The 27,701-nt window shown below is 47.3% G+C and overlaps 1 protein-coding gene across 1 annotated transcript in view; it reads right to left on the bottom strand.

Moving 5' to 3' along the window:
• Window positions 1–16,427: 16,427 nt before the first annotated feature.
• Window positions 16,428–27,701, bottom strand: part of LOC138246856 (SUN domain-containing protein 3-like) — a 28,189-nt gene continuing 16,915 nt past the window's right edge. Inside the window, 2 exon segments of the mRNA XM_069201611.1 lie at window positions 16,428–16,549; window positions 20,804–20,897. Of these exon segments, the coding sequence (XP_069057712.1) occupies window positions 16,428–16,549; window positions 20,804–20,897 (216 nt within the window).

The following is a 27,701-nucleotide window of genomic DNA, read 5'->3' as shown; positions in this document are numbered from 1 at the left end:
CACTTGTGGCTATATTGAGGGAATGCTCACTAGTAGGCCTTAACACATGGGTGCTCGCAAACATTTGCCCATGGGCCATAAAGTATGGTCTGTGGTGTGACCGAGGGCCGCATGGATGCCAGAAGGGTGGTAATGGGGGGTCCTGGTGGGTCAGGGATTGTGTAAGGTGGTCGAGGGGAAACAAAGCACGTACATCTAGTGGCTAAATTGCACAATGTGAAACCAGAAAACCTGGGATTAATCTCAGTCTTCACCCTGACCAAACTGTGTGATCCTAGACAATTTTTTTCACATTGCGTCTTTTTTCTTCTTTATGGCATATAAGAGGACCCCAAAATACATGAGTTCGGAATGTGTGCTGTACAAAACCTTCTGCTGTGTTTGATTACGTTGTTCACATATATTAGAAGCCTAGGCCAAGGAACACACAACTGATTTTCCCCTTAGTGCACCATTGGCATTGTTGTCAGGGTGGGGTGGGGAAGCATGAATATTTCTAAACACATGTTTGAAAACTATCACTTAAAAAATACCTCTCAATGCAGTGGTATGGGAAAATGGTTCTGCATGTTAATGAAATACACTTTTTTGTAAGAAACATATTCCTATTTTTGGACATTTGTTGCAAGATGTCTTTAAAAATAAAGGTGTTCCTAAAGTTAAATGGTGCAGGCCGGCACCTTAGTTACTTGTTAACTTCAGAAAACCTGCAAATGAATGTCTGCCCATTTCCTTAACATTTATTTCTGAATTAGTGCTCAGCAAGTAAGCAGCGCCCGTGCTGCTGTTCACCAGGGAGGCCGCATGTAGTGATCATGATGGCTGCAAGCGGCCCCCGGGCCGTACTTTGAGTATCACTGCCTTAACTCAAGAGCCCTTTCCACCTGTTAGCAAAATAGCCAAATGTGTCTTGGTGCCGCAGTGCCCTTACCAGCAAGTCCTCAGGGGCCTGACAGGCCAGTATCCAGTCTTGCCCACTCCAGCAGAGAGGAAGTGTACAGCGTCTCAGTTGGTTCAGCGTCTGCTGGCACTCACAATGCTCCAGTTCTGTGGAGAGTCAGCTGCACATGGGAGGCTCAGCAGCCAGAGTGCAGGCTCTCCTCTGAGCTTACACGGCCGGCTCCAGCACGACTGGTGGTGGTCCAGTGCTCCTCCTGCATAAGGTCTGTGTTCCCAACGGGATTGGTGGGGTGGATTCCGATGCTCCTGGTCTAGGTCCCAGTGATGTGGCGATGCAACCACAGCGTTGTCCTCAGTTCACAGGGTGTAAGGAAATGCCTCCTTGGCATGGTTGCCCCCTGACTTTTTGCCTTTGCTGATGCTATGTTTACAATTGAAAGTGTGCTGAGGCCTGCTAACCAGGCCCCAGCACCAGTGTTCTTTCCCTAACCTGTACTTTTGTATCCACAATTGGCAGACCCTGGCATCCAGATAAGTCCCTTGTAACTGGTACTCCTAGTACCAAGGGCCCTGATGCCAAGGAAGGTCTCTAAGGGCTGCAGCATGTCTTATGCCACCCTGGAGACCTCTCACCCAGCACAGACACACTGCTTGCCAGCTTGTGTGTGCTAGTGAGGACAAAACGAGTAAGTCGACATGGCCCTCCCCTCAGGGTGCCATGCCAGCCTCTCACTGCCTATGCAGTATAGGTAAGACACCCCTCTAGCAGGCCTTACAGCCCTAAGGCAGGGTGCACTATACCATAGGTGAGGGTACCAGTGCATGAGCATGGTACCCCTACAGTGTCTAAACAAAACCTTAGACATTGTAAGTGCAGGGTAGCCATAAGAGTATATGGTCTGGGAGTTTGTCAAACACGAACTCCACAGCACCATAATGGCTACACTGAAAACTGGGAAGTTTGGTATCAAACTTCTCAGCACAATAAATGCACACTGATGCCAGTGTACATTTTATTGTAAAATACACCCCAGAGGGCACCTTAGAGGTGCCCCCTGAAACTTAACCGACTATCTGTGTAGGCTGACTAGTTTTAGCAGCCTGCCACAAACCGAGACATGTTGCTGGCCCCATGGGGAGAGTGCCTTTGTCACTCTGAGGCCAGTAACAAAGCCTGCACTGGGTGGAGATGCTAACACCTCCCCCAGGCAGGAATTGTCACACCTGGCGGTGAGCCTCAAAGGCTCACCTCCTTTGTGCCAACCCAGCAGGACACTCCAGCTAGTGGAGTTGCCCGCCCCCTCCGGCCAGGCCCCACTTTTGGCGGCAAGGCCGGAGAAGATAATGAGAAAAACAAGGAGGAGTCACTGGCCAGTCAGGACAGCCCCTAAGGTGTCCTGAGCTGAAGTGACTCTAACTTTTAGAAATCCTCCATCTTGCAGATGGAGGATTCCCCCAATAGGGTTAGGATTGTGACCCCCTCCCCTTGGGAGGAGGCACAAAGAGGGTGTACCCACCCTCAGGGCTAGTAGCCATTGGCTACTAACCCCCCAGACCTAAACACGCCCTTAAATTTAGTATTTAAGGGCTACCCTGAACCCTAGAAAATCAGATTCCTGCAACTACAAGAAGAAGGACTGCCCAGCTGAAAACCCCTGCAGCGGAAGACCAGAAGACGACAACTGCCTTGGCTCCAGAAACTCACCGGCCTGTCTCCTGCCTTCCAAAGATCCTGCTCCAGCGACGCCTTCCAAAGGGACCAGCGACCTCGACATCCTCTGAGGACTGCCCCTGCTTCGAAAAGACAAGAAACTCCCGAGGACAGCGGACCTGCTCCAAGAAAAGCTGCAACTTTGTTTCCAGCAGCTTTAAAGAACCCTGCAAGCTCCCCGCAAGAAGCGTGAGACTTGCAACACTGCACCCGGCGACCCTGACTCGGCTGGTGGCGATCCAACACCTCAGGAGGGACCCCAGGACTACTCTGATACTGTGAGTACCAAAACCTGTCCCCCCTGAGCCCCCACAGCGCCGCCTGCAGAGGGAATCCCGAGGCTTCCCCTGACCGCGACTCTTTGAACCTAAAGTCCCGACGCCTGGGAGAGACCCTGCACCCGCAGCCCCCAGGACCTGAAGGACCGGACTTTCACCGGAGAAGTGACCCCCAGGAGTCCCTCTCCCTTGCCCAAGTGGAGGTTTCCCCGAGGAATCCCCCCCTTGCCTGCCTGCAGCGCTGAAGAGATCCCGAGATCTCTCATAGACTAACATTGCGAACCCGACGCTTGTTTCTACACTGCACCCGGCCGCCCCCGCGCCGCTGAGGGTGAAATTTCTGTGTGGACTTGTGTCCCCCCCGGTGCCCTACAAAACCCCCCTGGTCTGCCCTCCGAAGACGCGGGTACTTACCTGCAAGCAGACCGGAACCGGGGCACCCCCTTCTCTCCATTCTAGCCTATGCGTTTTGGGCACCATTTTGAACTCTGCACCTGACCGGCCCTGAGCTGCTGGTGTGGTGACTTTGGGGTTGCTCTGAACCCCCAACGGTGGGCTACCTTGGACCAAGAACTAAGCCCTGTAAGTGTCTTACTTACCTGGTTAACCTAACAAATACTTACCTCCCCTAGGAACTGTGAAAATTGCACTGTGTCCACTTTTAAAACAGCTATTTGTGAATAACTTGAAAAGTATACATGCAATTTTGATGATTTGAAGTTCCTAAAGTACTTACCTGCAATACCTTTCGAATGAGATATTACATGTAAAATTTGAACCTGTGGTTCTTAAAATAAACTAAGAAAAGATATTTTTCTATACAAAAACCTATTGGCTGGATTTGTCTCTGAGTGTGTGTACCTCATTTATTGTCTATGTGTATGTACAACAAATGCTTAACACTACTCCTTGGATAAGCCTACTGCTCGACCACACTACCACAAAATAGAGCATTAGTATTATCTCTTTTTGCCACTATCTTACCTCTAAGGGGAACCCTTGCTCTGTGCATGCTATTCCTTACTTTGAAATAGCACATACAGAGCCAACTTCCTACATTGGTGGATCAGCGGTGGGGTACAAGACTTTGCATTTGCTGGACTACTCAGCCAATACCTGATCACACGACAAATTCCAAAATTGTCATTAGAAATTGATTTTTGCAATTTGAAATTTTTCTAAATTCTTAAAAGTCCTGCTAGGGCCTTGTGTGTTAAGTCCCTGTTTAGCATTGTCTTTTAGAGTTTAAAAGTTTGTTAAAGGTTTGAAATTAGATTCTAGAAACAGTTTTAGATTCTTTAAAAAGTCTTCCAACTTTTAGCAAAATAATGTCTGATACAGAGATGAATGTGGTGGAACTCGACACCACACCTTACCTCCATCTTAAGATGAGGGAGCTAAGGTCTCTCTGTAATATCAAAAAAAATAACCATTGGCTCCAGACCTACCGAAATTCAGCTCCAGGAGCTGTTGGCAGAGTTTGAAAAAGCCAACCCCTCTGATGATGACATCACAGAGGAAGAAATTAGTGACTTGGAGGCCAATGTCCCTCCTCCAGTCCTAAATAGGGAGAACAGGACCCCTCAAGTCCTGTCTCCAACTGTGTTAGTCAGAAATAGTGAGTCCCTCACAGGAGGGTCCCACATTTCTGAAATCACTGAGGATGCTCTCAGTGAAGATGACCTCCTGTTAGCCAGGATGGCCAAAAAATTGGCTTTAGAGAGACAGCTCCTAGCCATAGAAAGGGAAAGACAAGAGATGGGCCTAGGACCCATCAATGGTGGCAGCAATATAAATAGGGCCAGAGATTCTCCTGACATGTTAAAAATCCCCAAAGGGATTGTGACAAAATTTGAAGATGGTGATGACATCACCAAGTGGTTCACAGCTTTTGAGAGGGCTTGTGTAACCAGAAAAGTGAACAGATCTCACTGGGGTGCTCTCCTTTGGGAAATGTTCACTGGAAAGTGTAGGGATAGACTCCTCACACTCTCTGGAAAAGATGCAGAATCTTATGACCTCATGAAGGGTACCCTGATTGAGGGCTTTGGATTCTCCACTGAGGAGTACAGGATTAGGTTCAGGGGGGCTCAAAAATCCTCGAGCCAGACCTGGGTTGACTTTGTTGACTACTCAGTGAAAACACTAGATGGTTGGATTCAAGGCAGTGGTGTAAGTAATTATGATGGGCTGTACAATTTATTTGTGAAAGAACACCTATTGAGTAATTGTTTCAATGATAAACTGCATCAGCATCTGGTAGACCTAGGACCAATTTCTCCCCAAGAATTGGGAAAGAAGGCGGACCATTGGGTCAAGACAAGGGTGTCCAAGACTTCAACAGGGGGTGACCAAAAGAAAGGGGTCACAAAGACTCCCCAGGGGAAGGGTGATGAGACAACCAAAACTAAAAATAGTAAAGAGTCTTCTACAGGCCCCCAAAAACCTGCACAGGAGGGTGGGCCCAGAGCCTCTTCACAAAACAATGGGTACAAGGGTAAAAACTTTGATCCCAAAAAGGCCTGGTGTCATAGCTGTAAACAGCATGGACACCAAACTGGAGACAAGGCCTGTCCCAAGAAAGGTTCCACTCCAAACTCCCATCCAGGTAACACTGGTATGGCTAGTCTCCAAGTGGGATCAACAGTGTGCCCAGAGCAAATCAGGGTCCACACTGAAGCTACTCTAGTTTCTGAGGGTGGGGTAGATTTAGCCACACTAGCTGTCTGGCCGCCTAACATGCAAAAATACAGACAGCAACTCTTAATTAATGGGACTAGAATAGAGGGCCTGAGGGATACAGGTGCCAGTGTCACCATGGTGACAGAGAAACTGGTTTCCCCTGGCCAATACCTGACTGGAAAAACTTACACAGTCACCAACGCTGACAATCAGAGAAAAGTACATCCCATGGCAATGGTTACTTTAGAATGGGGAGGGGTCAATGGCCTGAAACAGGTGGTGGTCTCCTCAAATATCCCAGTGGACTGTCTGCTTGGAAATGACCTGGAGTCCTCAGCATGGGCTGAGGTAGAACTAAAAACCCATGCAGCAATGCTGGGTATCCCTGAACTGGTGTGTGTGAAAACAAGAGCACAATGCAAGGCACGGGGTGAACAAGTAGAGCTGGAGTCTGGAAGAATGGCCCAGCCTACCAAGAGAACAGGAAAGTCAGTTGGGAAACCAACTACAACACAGCAAAAGAAAGGGAACCTCTCTTCTCAGGAAGAAGTTCTGCCCTCGGAGGGAACTGAGCCTTTGGAGCTTGAACCTTATCAGGTTGAGCTCTTAGGCCCAGGGGGACCCTCAAGGGAGGAGCTGTGTAAGGGACAAGAAACCTGTCCCTCTCTTGAAGGCCTTAGGCAGCAAGCTGCTGAAGAGTCCAAAGGCAAGAAAAATGGAACGCATAGGGTCTATTGGGAAGATGGACTCCTGTACACTGAGGCCAGAGACCCCAAACCTGGTGCCACTAGGAGAGTGGTAGTGCCTCAGCTGTTCAGGAAGTTCATCCTAACATTGGCCCATGACATTCCCCTTGCTGGACATTTGGGACAAACCAAGACGTGGGAGAGGTTAGTCAACCACTTCTACTGGCCCAATATGTCCAACATGGTTAAGGAGTTTTGCCTCTCCTGCCCCACCTGTCAAGCCTGGCATCCAAAGGCCCCCCTCATTCCACTTCCAGTGGTGGGGGTTCCCTTTGAAAGAGTGGGTGTGGACATAGTTGGTCCACTAGAACCTCCCACAGCCTCAGGAAATATGTATATCCTGGTAGTAGTGGATCATGCTACCAGGTATCCTGAAGCTATTCCCCTTAGGTCGACTACTGCCCCTGCAGTAGCCAAGGCCCTCATTGGTATCTTTACCAGAGTGGGTTTCCCTAAGGAGGTGGTGTCTGACAGAGGTACCAACTTCATGTCAGCATACCTAAAGCACATGTGGAATGAGTGTGGAGTGACTTATAAATTCACTACACCATACCATCCCCAAACTAATGGCTTGGTTGAGAGATTCAACAAGACATTAAAAGGCATGATCATGGGGCTCCCAGAAAAACTCAAAAGGAGATGGGATGTCCTCTTGCCATGTCTGCTTTTCGCTTACAGAGAGGTGCCACAGAAGGGAGTAGGATTCTCACCCTTTGAACTTCTGTTTGGTCATCCTGTAAGGGGACCACTTGCCCTTGTTAAAGAAGGCTGGGAGAGACCTCTCCATGAGCCTAAACAGGACATAGTGGACTATGTACTTGGCCTTCGCTCTAGAATGGCAGAGTACATGGAAAAGGCAACCAAAAACCTTGAGGCCAGCCAACAGCTCCAGAAGTTTTGGTATGACCAAAAGGCTGCACTGGTTGAGTTCCAACCAGGGCAGAAAGTCTGGGTTCTGGAGCCTGTGGCTCCCAGGGCACTCCAGGACAAATGGAGTGGCCCTTACCCAGTACTAGAAAGGAAGAGTCAGGTCACCTACCTGGTGGACCTGGGCACAAGCAGGAGCCCCAAGAGGGTGATCCATGTGAACCGCCTTAAGCTCTTCCATGACAGGGCTGATGTGAATCTGTTGATGGTAACAGATGAGGATCAGGAGGCAGAGAGTGAACCTCTCCCTGATCTTCTGTCATCAGACCCAAAAGATGGCACAGTAGATGGAGTGATCTACTCAGACACCCTCTCTGGCCAACAGCAAGCTGATTGTAGGAGAGTCCTACAACAGTTTCCTGAACTCTTCTCCTTAACCCCTGGTCAGACACACCTGTGTACCCATGATGTGGACACAGGAGACAGCATGCCTGTCAAGAACAAAATCTTTAGACAATCTGACCATGTTAAAGAAAGCATCAAGGTGGAAGTCCACAAGATGCTGGAATTGGGAGTAATTGAGCGCTCTGACAGCCCCTGGGCTAGCCCAGTGGTCTTAGTCCCCAAACCTCACACCAAAGATGGAAAGAAAGAGATGAGGTTTTGTGTGGACTACAGAGGGCTCAATTCTGTCACCAAGACAGATGCCCATCCAATTCCAAGAGCTGATGAGCTCATTGATAAATTAGGTGCTGCCAAATTTCTAAGTACCTTTGACTTGACAGCAGGGTACTGGCAAATAAAAATGGCACCTGGAGCAAAAGAAAAGACAGCATTCTCCACACCTGATGGGCATTATCAGTTTACTGTTATGCCCTTTGGTTTAAAGAATGCCCCTGCCACCTTCCAAAGGTTGGTGAATCAAGTCCTTGCTGGCTTGGAGTCCTTTAGCACAGCTTATCTTGATGATATTGCTGTCTTTAGCTCCACCTGGCAGGATCACCTGGTCCACCTGAAGAAGGTTTTGAAGGCTCTGCAATCTGCAGGCCTCTCTATCAAGGCATCCAAATGCCAGATAGGGCAGGGAACTGTGGTTTACTTGGGACACCTTGTAGGTGGAGGCCAAGTTCAGCCACTCCAACCCAAGATCCAGACTATTCTGGACTGGGTAGCTCCAAAAACCCAGACTCAAGTCAGGGCATTCCTTGGCTTGACTGGGTATTACAGGAGGTTTGTGAAGGGATATGGATCCATTGTGACAGCCCTCACTGAACTCACCTCCAAGAAAATGCCCAAGAAAGTGAACTGGACTGTGGAATGCCAACAGGCCTTTGACACCCTGAAACAAGCAATGTGCTCAGCACCAGTTCTAAAAGCTCCAGATTATTCTAAGCAGTTCATTGTGCAGACTGATGCCTCTGAACATGGGATAGGGGCAGTTTTGTCCCAAACAAATGATGATGGCCTTGACCAGCCTGTTGCTTTCATTAGCAGGAGGTTACTCCCCAGGGAGCAGCGTTGGAGTGCCATTGAGAGGGAGGCCTTTGCTGTGGTTTGGTCCCTGAAGAAGCTGAGACCATACCTCTTTGGGACTCACTTCCTAGTTCAAACTGACCACAGACCTCTCAAATGGCTGATGCAAATGAAAGGTGAAAATCCTAAACTGTTGAGGTGGTCCATCTCCCTACAGGGAATGGACTTTATAGTGGAACACAGACCTGGGACTGCCCATGCCAATGCAGATGGCCTTTCCAGGTTCTTCCACTTAGAAAATGAAGACTCTCTTGGGAAAGGTTAGTCTCATCCTCTTTCGTTTGGGGGGGGGTTGTGTAAGGAAATGCCTCCTTGGCATGGTTGCCCCCTGACTTTTTGCCTTTGCTGATGCTATGTTTACAATTGAAAGTGTGCTGAGGCCTGCTAACCAGGCCCCAGCACCAGTGTTCTTTCCCTAACCTGTACTTTTGTATCCACAATTGGCAGACCCTGGCATCCAGATAAGTCCCTTGTAACTGGTACTCCTAGTACCAAGGGCCCTGATGCCAAGGAAGGTCTCTAAGGGCTGCAGCATGTCTTATGCCACCCTGGAGACCTCTCACCCAGCACAGACACACTGCTTGCCAGCTTGTGTGTGCTAGTGAGGACAAAACGAGTAAGTCGACATGGCACTCCCCTCAGGGTGCCATGCCAGCCTCTCACTGCCTATGCAGTATAGGTAAGACACCCCTCTAGCAGGCCTTACAGCCCTAAGGCAGGGTGCACTATACCATAGGTGAGGGTACCAGTGCATGAGCAGGGTACCCCTACAGTGTCTAAACAAAACCTTAGACATTGTAAGTGCAGGGTAGCCATAAGAGTATATGGTCTGGGAGTTTGTCAAACACGAACTCCACAGCACCATAATGGCTACACTGAAAACTGGGAAGTTTGGTATCAAACTTCTCAGCACAATAAATGCACACTGATGCCAGTGTACATTTTATTGTAAAATACACCCCAGAGGGCACCTTAGAGGTGCCCCCTGAAACTTAACCGACTATCTGTGTAGGCTGACTAGTTTTAGCAGCCTGCCACAAACCGAGACATGTTGCTGGCCCCATGGGGAGAGTGCCTTTGTCACTCTGAGGCCAGTAACAAAGCCTGCACTGGGTGGAGATGCTAACACCTCCCCCAGGCAGGAATTGTCACACCTGGCGGTGAGCCTCAAAGGCTCACCTCCTTTGTGCCAACCCAGCAGGACACTCCAGCTAGTGGAGTTGCCCGCCCCCTCCGGCCAGGCCCCACTTTTGGCGGCAAGGCCGGAGAAGATAATGAGAAAAACAAGGAGGAGTCACTGGCCAGTCAGGACAGCCCCTAAGGTGTCCTGAGCTGAAGTGACTCTAACTTTTAGAAATCCTCCATCTTGCAGATGGAGGATTCCCCCAATAGGGTTAGGATTGTGACCCCCTCCCCTTGGGAGGAGGCACAAAGAGGGTGTACCCACCCTCAGGGCTAGTAGCCATTGGCTACTAACCCCCCAGACCTAAACACGCCCTTAAATTTAGTATTTAAGGGCTACCCTGAACCCTAGAAAATCAGATTCCTGCAACTACAAGAAGAAGGACTGCCCAGCTGAAAACCCCTGCAGCGGAAGACCAGAAGACGACAACTGCCTTGGCTCCAGAAACTCACCGGCCTGTCTCCTGCCTTCCAAAGATCCTGCTCCAGCGACGCCTTCCAAAGGGACCAGCGACCTCGACATCCTCTGAGGACTGCCCCTGCTTCGAAAAGACAAGAAACTCCCGAGGACAGCGGACCTGCTCCAAGAAAAGCTGCAACTTTGTTTCCAGCAGCTTTAAAGAACCCTGCAAGCTCCCCGCAAGAAGCATGAGACTTGCAACACTGCACCCGGCGACCCCGACTCGGCTGGTGGCGATCCAACACCTCAGGAGGGACCCCAGGACTACTCTGATACTGTGAGTACCAAAACCTGTCCCCCCTGAGCCCCCACAGCGCCGCCTGCAGAGGGAATCCCGAGGCTTCCCCTGACCGCGACTCTTTGAACCTAAAGTCCCGACGCCTGGGAGAGACCCTGCACCCGCAGCCCCCAGGACCTGAAGGACCGGACTTTCACCGGAGAAGTGACCCCCAGGAGTCCCTTTCCCTTGCCCAAGTGGAGGTTTCCCCGAGGAATCCCCCCCTTGCCTGCCTGCAGCGCTGAAGAGATCCCGAGATCTCTCATAGACTAACATTGCGAACCCGACGCTTGTTTCTACACTGCACCCGGCCGCCCCCGCGCCGCTGAGGGTGAAATTTCTGTGTGGACTTGTGTCCCCCCCGGTGCCCTACAAAACCCCCCTGGTCTGCCCTCCGAAGACGCGGGTACTTACCTGCAAGCAGACCGGAACCGGGGCACCCCCTTCTCTCCATTCTAGCCTATGCGTTTTGGGCACCACTTTGAACTCTGCACCTCACCGGCCCTGAGTTGCTGGTGTGGTGACTTTGGGGTTGCCCTGAACCCCCAACGGTGGGCTACCTTGGACCAAGAACTAAGCCCTGTAAGTGTCTTACTTACCTGGTTAACCTAACAAATACTTACCTCCCCTAGGAACTGTGAAAATTGCACTGTGTCCACTTTTAAAACAGCTATTTGTGAATAACTTGAAAAGTATACATGCAATTTTGATGATTTGAAGTTCCTAAAGTACTTACCTGCAATACCTTTCGAATGAGATATTACATGTAAAATTTGAACCTGTGGTTCTTAAAATAAACTAAGAAAATATATTTTTCTATACAAAAACCTATTGGCTGGATTTGTCTCTGAGTGTGTGTACCTCATTTATTGTCTATGTGTATGTACAACAAATGCTTAACACTACTCCTTGGATAAGCCTACTGCTCGACCACACTACCACAAAATAGAGCATTAGTATTATCTCTTTTTGCCACTATCTTACCTCTAAGGGGAACCCTTGGACTCTGTGCATGCTATTCCTTACTTTGAAATAGCACATACAGAGCCAACTTCCTACACAGGGTTATTCAGATACAATCCTCAATGCTTCCTTGTGACCTTTAAGTTACAAGGCTTCACAGTTCTCTGGTGACAGCCCAATCCCCAAAGCAATCTTGATATTGGCAGCCCCTCCTGGAATATGGGGTTGCTGCAACATTACCGGCTAAAGTGCTGGCCCTCGCCGTACGGGGCTCCATACAACACATCCCCTGCTGACATATGGGGTTTCCGATGGGCTACGCACAGACTTCAGCCTTCAGTAGCCATCAAATAACTTTCACGGCGGCCCCTCCAGGCGTACATGGTCGCTGCAACCAGCACCGCACAGGTTTTAGTCACCCTGCACAACACTCTACTCATGGCTATCTTCACGGGGCCCTCTCCCGGCATACAAGGGTTATTAACTTGAATCTGTACACCGGCATTAACCCGATCCATGCAGCAGCCTTCTCCTCCCACCTTGCACCAGGAGTCCACTCAGTTGAGCTCCCAACTGAACCCCTGCTCCCTCCAACACTCTCCTTTTCCTCATAAGACACACTGCTCTTGGCAAGCAGGCAGGTGCTGGTACTCTAGAGCAGCTGGTCTTGGTTTCTCTGGGTGATGTCCTCTCACGCAGCAGGGAGACTAGCAGGCCTTGCTCCCCAGTCCTGGTCATGGGCAGAGCTTGCCCTCCTCACACAATCCATCTGGCTGCTTAGAAGATGAGAAATGTTTGAGGTCTCAATCTCTCCTACATATTGCCATTTCCAGACACCAAATGTGATTTAGGGTCTGGGGCTTTGACGTTTTAGGTTAGATTTCTGCTTCCTTGACGTATGTCCTCCTCCTCTCCCACTTCCTCTTGAAAGGCTGTCTGTCATAGTAGGAGAGACTCCAAAGTTGCTAGTCCTACAACATAGGTCATGGGAGTTACCAGAGTTCACACCTTGATGTCAGCCACAGTGATATGACCATCAAAAGGTTAATCTCAGGCTCCCATCCCTACTCTTTATGATTCCCTTATCAGCTGCATCTCCCTTCCTGAGATATGTCCAGGCCCCACCCTGTGATCTCTCACTACATCAAAGAGCACCCTTTGAGGTGTACAAGGAGAGTCTTTCTCTCCCTTGTCCAGTGTGTCCAACTCAACTCACAGGAATGCAGCAATACACAAATATATCTGGGGGGATTCATCTACATCCATCTACAACCTCGTGTCTTCACTAGGCAGGCCCGGGCTTCCCAAAATGAAACACAGTATCCTCCGTATAATGTACCATTAGGTATGTACATAGCGCTAACCAGCAGTGTTGCTTACATGCCCTGTGCCACCCCAGGCACACAAACATCCAGCAAACACATCCACTGCTCAGTACTGTAGCCTTTCTGAATTGTGCCACTTACAAGCACACACTGCTAGCACACACACTCACTATGTGGACGCCGCACAGCACTACATCTCCCATATTATGTACTCCTGTCAGCTATACATACATCTAGTACATGCACTCGCCATGCATGCCCTTCACGGAACTGCTTTATTCCTGTACTGTGCCCTTCCCAGACACACATACATTGAGAGCAGAGTTAACAATCTTGTGCAATGCAGCACTTTACATTTAACTGATGTAGGCCAAGGGGGAGTTAAGCACACAGCAGCTGGACTTTAAATAGGTGAGCTAGCTGGTAGTCTCACTCCAGTGACACAGTTTAAAAAGGATCTGTTCACTCCTACTGATCACTACACAGTAGGATGCAACCGCTGCACTTGTGCTCCATAACTCCTGGTGAAGGCAATGGCCTTCGAACACTATGAGGGTAGTGCTTTTGGGCACCCCTCCTAGTCCAACAACACTGCAATCTGTGAGACAGGCCTATGTCATAGCACACACGCATGATCCGTGTTTGTCTATGACAACAAAAATCAGCATTAGGGATCCAGACAACCGTACCATTGGGCAATCAGGGCAGGGGTACACGTACGTTACGGGGACTTTTCCATCCCAACATTTCGCTCCTGGGGTTAGTGCCAGGTTGCACAGAGTAGGTCCCAGAGGGCTGGGCTAACACATAATTTTCAGGTTACCCATAAAAAAGCAAATGTCCATACAACTACTCTAAATGATACTCACTCATTTAGCCAGTGGTGACCCTCACAAGTCGACATTGATCTGGAACCAGCACATTCATTAGTCATCCCTGGGTTAATGCCTTCAAATTGCATATTTGTTTAGCATATATTGAATAATCCGAATAAGTCTGGGTCAGGAGCCAAGATCTGCCATTGTAGTGATACACTATCACAAATATAATATGAAATTTCTATGTGCAGCCGTTCCCAAGATAAGGTGAGAACTGCAAGGGCAACAGTGAAAAGCCAAGATGAGTCACCAATGGACGTCATAGTTATGGGCGTATCCAAAACCAAGCAATCCTGATCTTTTATAGTGGTAAATCTGGTCTTCATTTGCTTTCAGACACTTTTCCTAAAAATATTTCTGTACCATATTCCAGTGCTACATGTTTATTTCCACAAATTCTACTTTTACAGGTTGGAGCCAGGTGATTTTTCAGACTGGTGATCACTGATGGTTCTCACGGGGCAGCATGTGTCGCGCCTGTTCAAGGCAGGGCACACTCAGTGATGTTGCAGATGCTCCACATAAATCACACCAACTTCTAGGCCAGGGATGGGCTCAGGAAGAGGGGCTCCAGCACAGTGTTATAGCTTTCTCAGTGTCACTCCAGGCACACCAGCTGCTGCTTGCATTATAACATCTTTTGTAGCATGGATGTTTCTCCAAGGAGTGTTAACATTAGCCCATTAGCAGTGAGATGTTCACATTTGCATTTGAAATGCAATCGCTGCTCTCTCGCCCAGTGTCTAACGCATGATTGCCAACAAGCAAATAAGGCAGAATGTCAGGAACTGAATTTTAATCTGTATTTCACGTCTCCCCAGTGGCTCGTATTGTTGTGGCCCTATAGCTCTTGTTTGCCATGTGGCTGATTTGTGTTTCCCTTCCCGACACAGCTTGTTTCTCATCTATGACGTCAAGGATAATTTGCCTACTTGCTTACTAAACATATTCCTGGCACACATATTCTCCATTAGTTGGCCAAAGAGTCAATCTCATTGGTTAAATATTCTCTCTCTTCCTCCTTCTCTGCTGGGCTCCATGTGTAAGCATCCTTCTTAATATGGCACAGAAGGATGACATTTTTAAAGTTTTCATTGTATTTTGGAATGTCTTTAGGAGTTTGCATCTGTTTAGCACTAGCTTCCATCTTGATGATAATGTGGGAGATCAATTTACTGTTATTGTGGGTATTTAATTTGTGACTGATTTGTACCTAGATTTTGCAATTCACTGGAAGTGTTATTTGGTACTTGCAAGATTATCTCAAGACCAGAGGCACCTGTTATGTTTCCAGTCTTGCTGATGTATTAATAGCAGCCAGGGTTCAAGAGAGAATGACAACTAAATTACCCAACAGCACTTGAAAACGGCGAGTCATAGATTTTATTGTGTATGATTAAATTCACATTATGATAGTTACAATATTAAAAGTTAACATACATCCAACTGCAATTAGCATGTTACAAAACTAAAACATTAAAAACAATTAATAATAAAACCTTCAGAAGATAAAATTCACGATTTCTCTGACCATGGTGTCAATCTTTAAGTTACATGGTTATTAGTCACCAGCTAAAATGCTGATAGCTTGTAAATATTTTTTGGGATGGAGCTGAATAAAGGACATTCTCAAAGAAGCATAAAACAAGCATAGTACAGTAGGAGCCTCCATTCTTGACATAAATGTTGATGGTCCTGTTAGTAAAGAAAAGTTTGGATTTGATTAAAGATATAGAGGAAAGTGTTATCCCACCACTACTGTTCATAATATATTATTGCTCTCCCATTTCTCTTCATTGTCATCTTGTCTTTATTCATTTCAGGTACAATTTTATCAGTGCAGCTGATTCCCTTAAAGTTAGGGGGGTCAGGTTGGCTGTTATTCTTCCAAACATATTGTTTTGATGTTCTCCTAACTGTCTGGATGGATCGATGTTTAAAGTCTTACCAACCAAACGAAGAGGAGCTAAGGCTCAATAAGTTTGTTACTTCAACTAATTGTCATTGAGTAACTGCCCTTTGGGTGTTCATTTCGAAGAGATGCTGGGAAATGTAGTTCTCATCCTCTGTTGTAAATTGGCTGATATTGGTAAATCAACAAGATTGGCAGCTTAGCACTAGCCTCTGTATCTTTAATAAAAATCCACACTTTACCCCAGATTCCTCGTCACTTTTTAAGTATTCGTTAGGGTTTCGCTACCCTCTACTAATTTGTGATTGTTTGTTTTAAGGGGTTCTGTAAACCACGGAGACATGTTTGAGATCGTAATTCAGTTTGCGACTGAATTGTGATTTGTAAAGTCTTCATACAATGGGGCCGATACTTAAAAAGTCCTTCTAATATTAACATGATTCAATATTATGTACAATACACAAATTCTAAAGCTTTCCTGATCATGGAAGTGCAGATCACATACGTTCTTAGCAGTCATCACCAATCAAATAAAGCAAGCGACAGCTGATGGGGTGAATAAGAAAACGGATTATAATGTTCTCGTTTGAAATGTATTTTTTACCTTTGATGCCCTTATACTGTAGGGTTCTAGCACTATTTTCTTGGTTTAAGTTTAAAGCGTGTTTTGCTTTTCATCAGTTCGGTACATTATGTTCCCAAGTCTTCGAAGTCTACACATGTTCTGGCAGTTCCTGGTGGACCCTGAATCTGTAGATGCAGGTGTACTCGGGGTTACCCCAGTTGCTTAGCAATTTCAGCTGGATATATTTAAAGATGTCAGCCTTTTTTTTTCCTGAAAATTGATTAAAAAGATAAATAGCATTACCATGCTTACTAGAAAAAGGGGAGCTTGTTCTACAAAGCAGTCCACATGGGAATAAGAAGGTGGAGTATCAGCCGTATTATTAATGAGCAAACTCACCTTCATTGCATCGACTATTAATCTAACGTGCTTGTGTGGCTAGAAATATTTAATACATCACAATGGAGCAATCCCACGCCATGTTATTGACACTAGTTTGCCATCTAACTTAAAATGTCACCCTTACCATCAGACTGTTAATACCCCTGCACTATGAGTGTAAATAGTCCATATGTGCCTAAAAATGTACACATATTGCACTTGAAATATCCCTTTGGAGGGTGTAACTATCCCCTATATACAAACATCCTCAACCAAGTCACTGGCAATACTCTTTGAAATGGGAATGGAAATATCACTCATGTGAAAATATTCCCCCATCAAGAAATATCCTCTGTGATGTGAAAGAAATATTCGCGGCCATATAATTTGGTAAAAGTACCTGACCTGTGCTGTTGGCCAACTCATGTTGACTGGAAATAAAAGCTTAAGCTCATAACTAATTTAGGCAACATCTACTTTGACTCACACCCGCATGAACCCTGCTGTGGTGAGAAACTACATGCTGCCCTCTTGCTCCAGGCTACAACTGAGCCTCGTGATCTGCTGTAGAGGTTGTCTTGCCATGCGTTTGGCCTTGGATACATCCTGTCCAGCCCAAGTGTTCATAGCTACAGAAATAAGCACCAAGAATCCCTCTCCAACCCTCACCAGAGCCCAGTGCAGCAGGCAAAGAAACTATCTTCCATAAGTACAAGAGAGCTGAGAGGGGATCCTGCTGCTGAGAAGACTCTCTCCCTACTGCACTGTTTGCTTCTTGACCTTTCAGGGGACCCTGCCCACATGCTGGTACCCACTAGCCTTTGCCAAATGTGGTGTGAGCAAAAGCATTTCATCATTTTGTGGCTTTGGTCTGTATACTACACATACCCTGTTGTCTCTAAGATGTTTGCATGGTCCTTGTGTGTTCCCTTGTCCCTGTCAGCCCATCCTGCTTCTGTACAGTACTGGCTGTTGAGCCGTTGACTTGCACTTGCTAATAACCCCAACTCATTAGATTCCATGTTTCAAGAGACTGGTGGACCCTAACACTAAACCAGATCCTCTGCATGGATTCCTGGGTCCATAACGCTGTACACAGGATACTTTAATCTGCTATGGCAGGATCTTGTTGTTTTCCTTTTCTGATTTCACCATTTGGACTCTACATTGTCAGGAGATTTCTTCTGATTGTGAATTGCTAGCAGTTCAAGAGCTACTTTAATTCTGTGACTGTGTACAAACAGCACAGTGCTTGGGATGGATTGGTTATCATGAGCAATTTACATTTTGTTTAACTTGTTTGCCAAGTGTTGCAACTCCCTTTCAAAATGTTATAATGCTGCTTAATTAATCAATAACGTTTGTTGCGTACTGACAATTTCTATTGCACATATATTTATATGTTGAATTATTTTTAAACTCTTATTCTTTAACATTAAACAAACAATTCTGCATGCTAATTCCCCTTTTTCTTGCCAATCCAACAATTGTATTGTACCCTATCTTGACTCAGCTTTACTTCTCTGCCTTTAAGTAGAACTTTACTTCTCAGCCAACATTCCTGGCGAATCAAGGATGCTTGGCAGGCAACGCTTACAACTGTGAAGAATCTGCAGTTGGGGGAGACCTCCGCACATAGAAAGATAGGATAGACTAATCTTTTTATGTGCAGAGTTTTCCACAGAGGTGTATGTTTGCCTTTTTTAATCAGGCCCTCTGTCATAGAGACTGAGTAGCTATATTCCTGATTAGTGGAGACCACCTGAAATCTCCTCAGGGTATTGCCAGGGTATCTTTGCAACTACTAGAGCAGGGAGAAATGCTTGACATTGGTGGCTAGTAGGGTAGATCTGAGACTGGCCCTCTGGGAAAAAGTTACTGTAGCACAATATAGTTTAGCTCTTCAGATTGTCTATAGTAAGAATAAATCCACAATTTGTAAAGTGTGGCAAATCACCAGTGAGGCTCTCAAGGCACTGAATTGCAGGTGTTGGGAGAAAAAGTGATTTGCCCTGAATCACAGAATGTTGAGCCGACGCAGAGACTCAAACCTGTATCACCAGCTTTAAAGTCAGCAGCTCAGGCGGTTACGCCACACCCTCCCCCCTGAATGAATCAGATAGTGGAAATAGAAGAAACTGCACTGATGACCGAGAATGTTGAAGCAGAAAGACAATGTCAATTCACACAGCTTACAATAAATGGTAACAAGCCACTGGTGACAGACATCCATTACAAATTTACAGGAATTCCTTATTCACATGGACTGATTGGTAATTGCACCTCTCACAGGAAACAGCATTGTGCCTGTTTCTCACCTGGACAGTTCACCAGGAAAAATTGCTCATATGTCTACGTGGGAAACTGCCCCAAAATTGGAAATTGCTAAAGGAAATTTGCAGTGATACCAATTCCCATGCTAATTCCCCATTCCTTATGACTGCTCACGGGGAAATTCAGTATCGCAGGATATTCCCACCTGCTACAATAGTCACCACTAGTGGTATCAGTCATTTTGGGAGTAAGAATGTCTACCCTATGTGAATTGTGGGCCTTGGAGTCACTGTTGAAGTGCCAATGACAGGCACAGAGTAGAGACTCATCCAGAGACAGAACTATACTATTTTAACTCCGTGGCCTCAGCACAGCAACTCCATCCCAGATGTGATCACCCTCCAGATAAGGACAATGGAGTTTGAAGTGGAGAAAACCAAGCTGGCATAAGTAAAGAGCTCAGAAGAGACAAGAGGAGGCTGGAATAGAAGTGGTTTGGCACCAAAGGGTCTTCTTGGATGGCAGGCTGTTGTACACCAAGGGGGTCATTCTGACCCCGGCGGTCAGAGACCGCCGGGGCCAGGGTCGGCGGGAGCACTGCCGACAGACCGGCGGTGCCCCGCAGGGCATTCTGACCGCGGTGGTTCGGCCGCGGTCAGATGCGGGAAACCGGCGGTCTCCCGCCGGTTTCCCGCTGCCCTGCAGAATCCTCCATGGCGGCGGAGCGTGCTCCGCCGCCATGGGGATTCTGACACCCCCTACCGCCATCCTGTTCCTGGCGGGTCTCCCGCCAGGAACAGGATGGCGGTAGGGGGTGCCGCGGGGCCCCGGGGGGCCCCTGCAGTGCCCATTCCAATGGCATAGGCACTGCAGGGGCCCCCGTAAGAGGGCCCCACAAAGTATTTCAGTGTCTGCTGTGCAGACACTGAAATACGCAACAGGTGCCACTGCACCCGTCGCACCTTCCCACAACGCCGGCTCAATTCTGAGCCGGCGTCCTCGTGGGAAGGTTGATTTGCCCTGGGCTGGCGGGCGGCCTTTTGGCGGCCGCCCGCCAGCCCAGGGCAAATCCCAAAATACCCTCAGCGGTCTTTCGACCGCAGAGCGGTATTTTGGTGGGGGAACTTCGGCGGGCGGACTCCGCCGCCCGCCGAAGTTAGAATCACCCCCCAAATGTGGACCACTCATCTTGAGGCCTATCAGCACCCCTTTGCACTAGAGTGACATAGAAGTTTGTGCTAACACTGGCATGTGAAGTCACTCTAGAAATGGATCTCAAGGCTAAAAAGACAAAGGAAAGGGTACAAGGACCAAACAAAACATCCTCCACTGTTGAAGGGGGTATAGCAGGTTGTATAAGGTTCTATGTAATAAAAGTGATTTTCTTGTAAAAGAAAAATGTTATAATCCAATGGCAGGGGTGTAACGCAGACTGCTGCAGACCAATGGCTCCTGGAGGGGGTCCTAGCCTTCAGTGGCCAAAACATAGCCTGAGGACAATGAATATCTGTGAAATATGGGAGTCTCAGTGGCTACTCAAAATATTCTGGGCGGGGGCCCATTTTGTTTCTTCTTGGGAGTGTTCATTTAATTAGAATTTCACAGGTCCATGAAAATAAGTCTCTGTGGCACCAGACGTGGCCCTGGGGCTAATTAAAGTGCTCATGTCACTCATGCTTAGCGCTCCAAGCAGAGTCTTTTGTCCTCACACCTGGTTCACCCACCTATGAATGGTTTCTTTAAATGCATGAATTATATTTCACCATGGTGCACACCTGGGGTTTAGTGAGACAAGACTGCTGTACCAGTTGTCACTCTGTTTCAATACTTTGCGCCTAACACTACCTGACGTCTCACATAATAATTTACGTACCTCCAGCTCGAAGGTCTGGATCGGATGTCCTTTAGAGTCGTAGGTGAATTGTCCAAGGAATGCTGCCTCCTCTGTGCCCTCATTTAAGGCCTGGCAAGAGATGAGGAGCGATAGTTAGACACAACAATAAGTGCTACATACATGCTGTTGCAATATTTTCATGCTCAGTATGCTCAATTTGAAGTGAAAAGCATTATTTTTATTTAAATAGTGCTTGCCAGCACAGTCTGGCTGCTTTATAGCGCTGCAAATAACATGGGTTACTGTTATCTGATGTTTGCTCATCGTATTGCAATTAGAAGAAGGGCGGCTGAGTTGACCATGTGATACATTCTGTTATATTACAGATATCTTCACACACCCTCCTCAAATTCAGAACAGGTCACTGATGCCCAGTAAGTGAGACACTTTATGAGTGAGATCACCAACCCCATCAGCATCTGAAAACAATGTATTGCTGTGTAGTTTAGTGTGTCCAACAATGGCAGCTCCCTCATGTTATTTTTGTTTAATTAGCTGCACACTAGACTATGTTTTGGCTGTCCTCGGGTTATACTATGTAGTAAGAACCGTAGAGAAGTACAGTACTGAGTGGTATTGTTTTATCAAGGTTTGCAATGCTGGAAGGCTAAATGTTTTGCAACTTTGCATAATTTATTTAAAAACATCACTACTTTGTTTTAAGTTCCTGTAGGAGAAACTTAAAAAAAAACAAGCATTGGGAAAGCCAGTAAGTCTGGCTTGAATTTTGAGTCCTGACTAAAATATTTTTCAAAAGCTTGCTGCAGGGAAAGACACAAATCTAAACATGATTGTTTTCGCATAAGATACATCTATGGAATAGAGGTTTGAAAGTGTGATGATTCAGTGTACTTTTTTGATGTAAAATTGTCCTTTGTGCAAAGCAATGCAAGTACTTGTCTTCATGAGAAGTCAGGAAATTACTCCAGATTTAATCCACTATTTACACCTATATTTCAGTGCCAAATGCACCCTGCTGTGAGGATATATTTTGTGTACAGAAAAAAAGTGTAAAAAACACAATTGCTGTGAACAAGAGCTGCATGTGTTCTGTTTGTTTGCGTTGTTCCCATACTCCTGCGCTGTATTTTTACCATGATCAGAAGCATAATGTCATCATTTTGAGAATTTTGCACCACAAAAGTAACACAAAGGGCCAGATGTATGAAAAAAGCCATTTGCGATTCGGAAATAGCGATTTTTAAGAAATCGCTATTTCTGAGTCGCAAAATGCTATGTAACTATGTAATTTGCGAATTCAAATACCGAATCGCAAAAATATTTGCGATTCGGTATTTGAAAATCACAAATTGCGAAAACGGTCACCTGGCACAGACTGATGACATCACAATCAGGAAGTGAGTCAGCCCATGCTGTTTCCAGGTACCACACCCACAGGAGCAGTCAGAGAGTCACAGTCCAGCCCCAGGGAGCAAGTTTGTGAGCAAGCGAGGACCTGACATCAACATGGCCAATGCTGGTAATGGGAAGGAGAAGGGAGAGAGGAAGAGGAATCTGAAATTCAGTGAGCAATAATTGGAGGTGCTCACTGAGGAGGTTGTCAGGAGCCATGACCGGCTATTTCGTAAGAGCTCACTCCAGGTACCAGAGAGTGTGAAGCGAAAACATTGGGCTGACATCCAGACCAAAATCTGCGCAGTGGGGGTTGCGCAGCGCTCAGTGGAAGAGATACGGAAGAGGTGGTACGACCTCCATTCCCGTGCCATAGAGAGGGTGGCCAGCAGGCTAAAGGAGGCAAGGAGCACAGGAGGCGGACTATCCACCCAGACACCCTCCACCCCCATGAAAGACCTGGTGGGTGGAGTCCACACTGCTTCTAGAAGCTGTCAGTGGGGTCACTGACATTGACACTTCCGGCACAGCCAGCACCAATAAAGGTAAGTCCAAAAATGAAATGTAACCCCATATGTGCATGTACAAATGCCCCTTAGGAAATAACAAGTAGTGCAAAGCATTGTGATAAGTAGTCCATTCCACATCTTACATGTGGCACAACAATGCCTAATGGGAGTGGTAGTCCACAACCCAGAGCTGCAAATAGCACATAGAATGCAATTAAGTAGAGTGACACCCAGAAGAACAAAACACCCAGTTCATAGTGATACAATGTAAGTGTACATTTATTACCATTGTGCCACATTTGGTGATACATACATAAATGACATGCTGTAAATTGTCGTTGCAGATGGCTCAGGCCCAGCAGCAGCAGAATGTGCCAACGTGGCGGATGCAGAAACACAGCCTCTGTCCGACTCCAACACCAGCGAGTCATTGTGTATAGCACCAATCAGACGCAGGGCAAGGGTGTTACCTCTCCACGATTCGAACCTGGACTCCGACAAAATGCGGGATGAAGGCCACACACCACCCCCAGAAGCTAGATCCACAGGAAGGCAGCAGTTCCTGCCTCAGTGTCACTCAACTCCCCGCAGGAGGCCTCACGATGCAGGCACACAGCACGCAGGTGGAGGTGAGGGCCCATTATTCTTTGATGGCCTAGAAGCGTCCATGCTCAAAGTGCAGCGCCTGCAAAACAAAAACATGAGGGCAATGCACAGGCAGATGCAGTCACACAATGCCAATATGGAGGGCTGCACAAGCAGTTGGAGTGTCTGAATGCTAACATCTGCAAGCTGCATGAGGGACAGCAAACATCTGCGGAGAACACCAAGGAACTGGCAAATGCCATTAAGGAACTCTGTACTGAGATCAGGCATGAGCGAGTTAGCCACCGCAGGCGCGAAAGACAATTCATGGGAATGTTCAATGGCTTTTGCAGATCTGTAAATCGTCTTGCTACATCTACTGCCCTGATATCACGGCGTGCTGTGGCCGCACAGGTGGAGGCAGCACATAGCAGTCTGGATGTTGCCCAGGGATTGGTGCAAATTCCCAACGTTCTGGATGCTATGCTGACAGCACGCAGTGTTACACCCAACGAACTGGGAGTTGGGGATACTGAGGAGTCATCTAGCCTCAGCAGTCTTGCAGTGCCCGTGATGGATCCTAGGCGTCGCTGTTCCAGGCACAGTACTGCCTGTGAGCCCGGTACAAGAGGTGCCGGCGAGGTCACTGCGCACTCAAGTGGAATGCGTGGTCGTAAGAAGTGACATTAAGGGCCACAGGGGACTACCTTCACATGTAGCAATACAGTAAACTATGATGACAATAGTGCAACACTGTTAATGGCTCATGTCAGACTCTTGTGTATTGCTTTGTCCTAGTGACACGTATATTACCTGAAGTCAAGGTAATAAAGGTGCTAACTACCGGAATACATGTCAGTGAGGTTGTGCTGTCATAACTTACATCTGAAATGGTTGTGCGTGATGTCAGCACGCCTTTGCCTGCTGCACTGGTCCTGTCTGCTGGCTGTAGGGGTGGTATGGGATCATCATCCTCATCATAGTCTGGCTCTGATATTTCCACAGGTATGCCCCTGGTGGTAGCTATATTGTGCAAAGTCACACATGTGGCCACTATTCTACAGGTCATGTCCGGGCTGTACTGTAGTGCCCCTCCACTTTTGTGGATGCATCGGAAGTGACTCTTCAGCAGGCTAAAGGTGTGCTCCACAACATTGCGGGTTGCCTTGTGTGCTGAATTGTATCTCCGCTCTGCTGGTGTTGCAGGATTTAGGTAGGGCGTCATGTAGGTGCGCACTGCGTAGGCACTGTCTTCTGGAAGGAACAGAGGGTATAATGAGTAGCTGTGCCATCTGACGTCACACTGCCATCAATGCACCATTGTAAAGAGGGAAATTACCTAGTAGATATCCTTCACCACATTCCCCAGCTAGCAGTCTTGTGTGAATCCCGCTGTGGCGAAAGATGTACGAATCATGTGTGCTCCCTGGGTACCTGGCCACAAGATCAGTTATGATGTAGGAGGCATTGCATATCACCTGTATGTTCATTGAATGTTGGTATTTACGGTTGCGGTACACATACTCTGTGGCCGATGGTGGACAGATTGCAACATGTGTCCCATCTATGGCACCTAGGACATGGGGTAACTGTGCTATCTGGTAGAAATCTATTTTTGTCTGCTGTATTTCCTGTGGGGTGTTGGGGAATCTGATGTACTGGTGTATCCTGCTCAGCATGGCATTTAGAAATGCACTGAAAAATCTAGAGAGGGCACTCTGTGATACCCCTCTAGCTGCTGCTATGACCCCTTGATAGCTCCCTGAGAAAAGTAGGTGCAGGGAGCATAATACCTGCACATGGGTGGGTATGCTATTGGTCCTGTGTGTTGTGCGCTGCAGTATGGGTTGTAGCTCAGCTATCAGGTCAAGTATCATGGCTGAGATCAACCTGTAGTTCTCAAATATGTCCTCCTCAGTCTGGTCAAAAAGGGTAATGCGCACTCTGAAAATGCGCTCCTGTCTCCTCCTCCCTCTCCTCAAACCTGCCAAGATCCTAATTCTCCTCGCCATGACGTAGAGTGCAGCCATTGTGGAAAAGAGGCTGAGGCATTCTGGGCCTCTTTATATACGTAGCACCTGGTTACCACCTGGTTTCAATCCGTGGTAATTTGCATGTGCAAAAGGCCATTCTGCAAAAATTTGCAATTTGCGAATTTTTTATGCATCGAATTGCGACATGGTTTTGTGTGTTGCAATGTGCGTATCGCAATTTGCAACGAGAAATACCGAATCTGTATTTGCGAGTCGCTATTCGGACTCGCAATTTGCGATATGCAAATAGCGATTCGGTATTTCATGTGGCAAAATGCGATACGCACATTGCGACACGCAAAACCATGTCGCTTTGCAAAAAATCGTCATTTTTGTGATTCCTTGTTTTTGGCCTGCGAATGCCTTTCATACATCGCAAATCACGTTTTTGCATTCGCAAACGGCCGATTTCTGCGAATCGCACCGTTTCCGAATGCAAAAACGTTTGATACATCTGGCCCAAAATTCCCAAAATTATGAGAATTGGACCGCTGTAATTTAAATTTTGCCCATGCCTGCTCCTCTTGTGTCCTTCCCCTCCTCCACACTTATGGTTCAATTTCTATTTATTAAAGGTTTACAAATACACCTGCCTACAACCGTTGGCCGGCAGGGACAAGGCATATTTTACCCATCAAGGTGCTTAGGTCATAACGAAGCCAACCTCTCCCACCCACACCCAAGACAAACCAAATAAGGGGTTATCCCACTCATGCAGATTGCATATTACAGACACAGCAAACTAGTGAACCTGTTGGCTTCCAGAACAAGACATGTTTAGGGGTCTGTAAGGTGGAGGAGTATCAAATATTTCAGACATGTGAACTCACAAAATTTGGAGGACAGCAGGGAAATAAGAGGGGCCCACAGTTCCTGAAATGAGGCCGGAGACACCTTGAGGTTCAGTGTAATTTTCTGCATGCCCAGGGTGTGCCACAACCGGTCCATCCACATTTTGTGTGTTGGAAGTCCATCCGTCCCACACAGAGAAAGGATCGCTTCATGTGCGGCCCCTAGGGTGATACATATTCTGTGACCCCTGTGTGTTCGAAGGGGATAGGTAAGAGGGTTAGGTAAGCGCAATAGTGTGTATGTCGGTAATCTGGGGAGGGTGGTATCCAAGAACGTGTCAATGTCTGTCAGGACTGAGTTCCAAAAGGTTTGTATCTTGAGGCACTCCCAAAGAATGTGGAGCATGGTCCCTGCCTGTCCACAGTGTCTCCAGCATGCGGTGCTATGCCTGGGGTTCCCCGTTCCCCCTATGCAGTCTGGACAGTGTGAGGTACCAGTATGTTGTGATCTTAGTAGCTGTTTCTGTACTAGCCATGTTGGTGGCTGCATGTCTTGTGCGGTAGTAGATATCTCCCCATTCCTTTTCATTAAGTGTTCTGCTCAGTTCCTTTTCCCACCGTTTCTGACTGGGAGCTTTAGCAGGTGGTGGCTGTGGAGATATAAAATGTAGAGCTTGGACACTAATTTGCAGTCGTCTCTTTTGAGAATGAGCCATTTTTCAAATTCAGTCAAGGGGCGCCGCTCCTTTTTTGACCGTACTTTGGGAAACCCAGTGCATAATTTGGAGGTAACAGAGTCTCTCAGACTCCACCAGGCCTAGGTGTCGTGTTAGTCACTCAAAGATCATCAGGCCCTCTTTGTCGAAGAGGTGGCCAATCACTGGCAATCAGTCCCCAGCCAGCAAAGGAATGCTGCCTCATTCAGCCCTGGAGTAAAGTTTGTATTCCCACAGGTAAGCGTTTAGTGGAATGTGAAGGACGTCAAACCCTTGCCCATGGAGACTGTATCCCAGACCTTCATTGTTACGAGTATCGTGGGGGAGGAATAAAGGGCCAGATGTACAAAGTGTTTTGCATGGCACAAACTGCGAAATTCGCAGTTTGTGCCATGCAAAACACGCATCGCGATGCACATTCCCATTTTGCGAGTCGGTACCGACTCACAAAAAGGGAATGCGACTCGCAAATAGGAAGGGGTGTTCCCCTTCCTATTTGCGATTCACACCGCAATTCAGAATTGCTTTGTGACCGCGAACGTGGTCGCTAAGCAATTTGCATTTAGCACCCATGTGAAGTGGGTGCTAACTCATTCACAAAAGGGAAGGGGTCCCCAGTGGACCCCTTCCCCTTTGTGAATGGTGCCAAAAATATTTTTTCAGAGCAGGCAGTGGTCCAATGGACAACTGCCTACTCTGAAAAAATGAAACCAAATGGTTTCCTTTTCCCGAGTGTATTGCAACTTGTTTTCCTTTAAGGAAAACGGGCTGCAATACAAAAAAAAAACTGCTTTATTAAAAAAGCAGTCACAGACATGGAGGTCTGCTGTCTCCAGCAGGCCACCACCCCTGTGAGTGCAGGGAATCGCAAGGGGGTTGCAAATTG

This window comes from Pleurodeles waltl, chromosome 7 (genome assembly GCF_031143425.1).
Source record: "Pleurodeles waltl isolate 20211129_DDA chromosome 7, aPleWal1.hap1.20221129, whole genome shotgun sequence".
In the NCBI taxonomy this organism is placed as follows: Eukaryota; Metazoa; Chordata; class Amphibia; order Caudata; family Salamandridae; genus Pleurodeles; species Pleurodeles waltl.
Note: the sequence above shows the minus strand (reverse complement) of the source record. Positions and strands in the feature narration are given on the sequence as shown.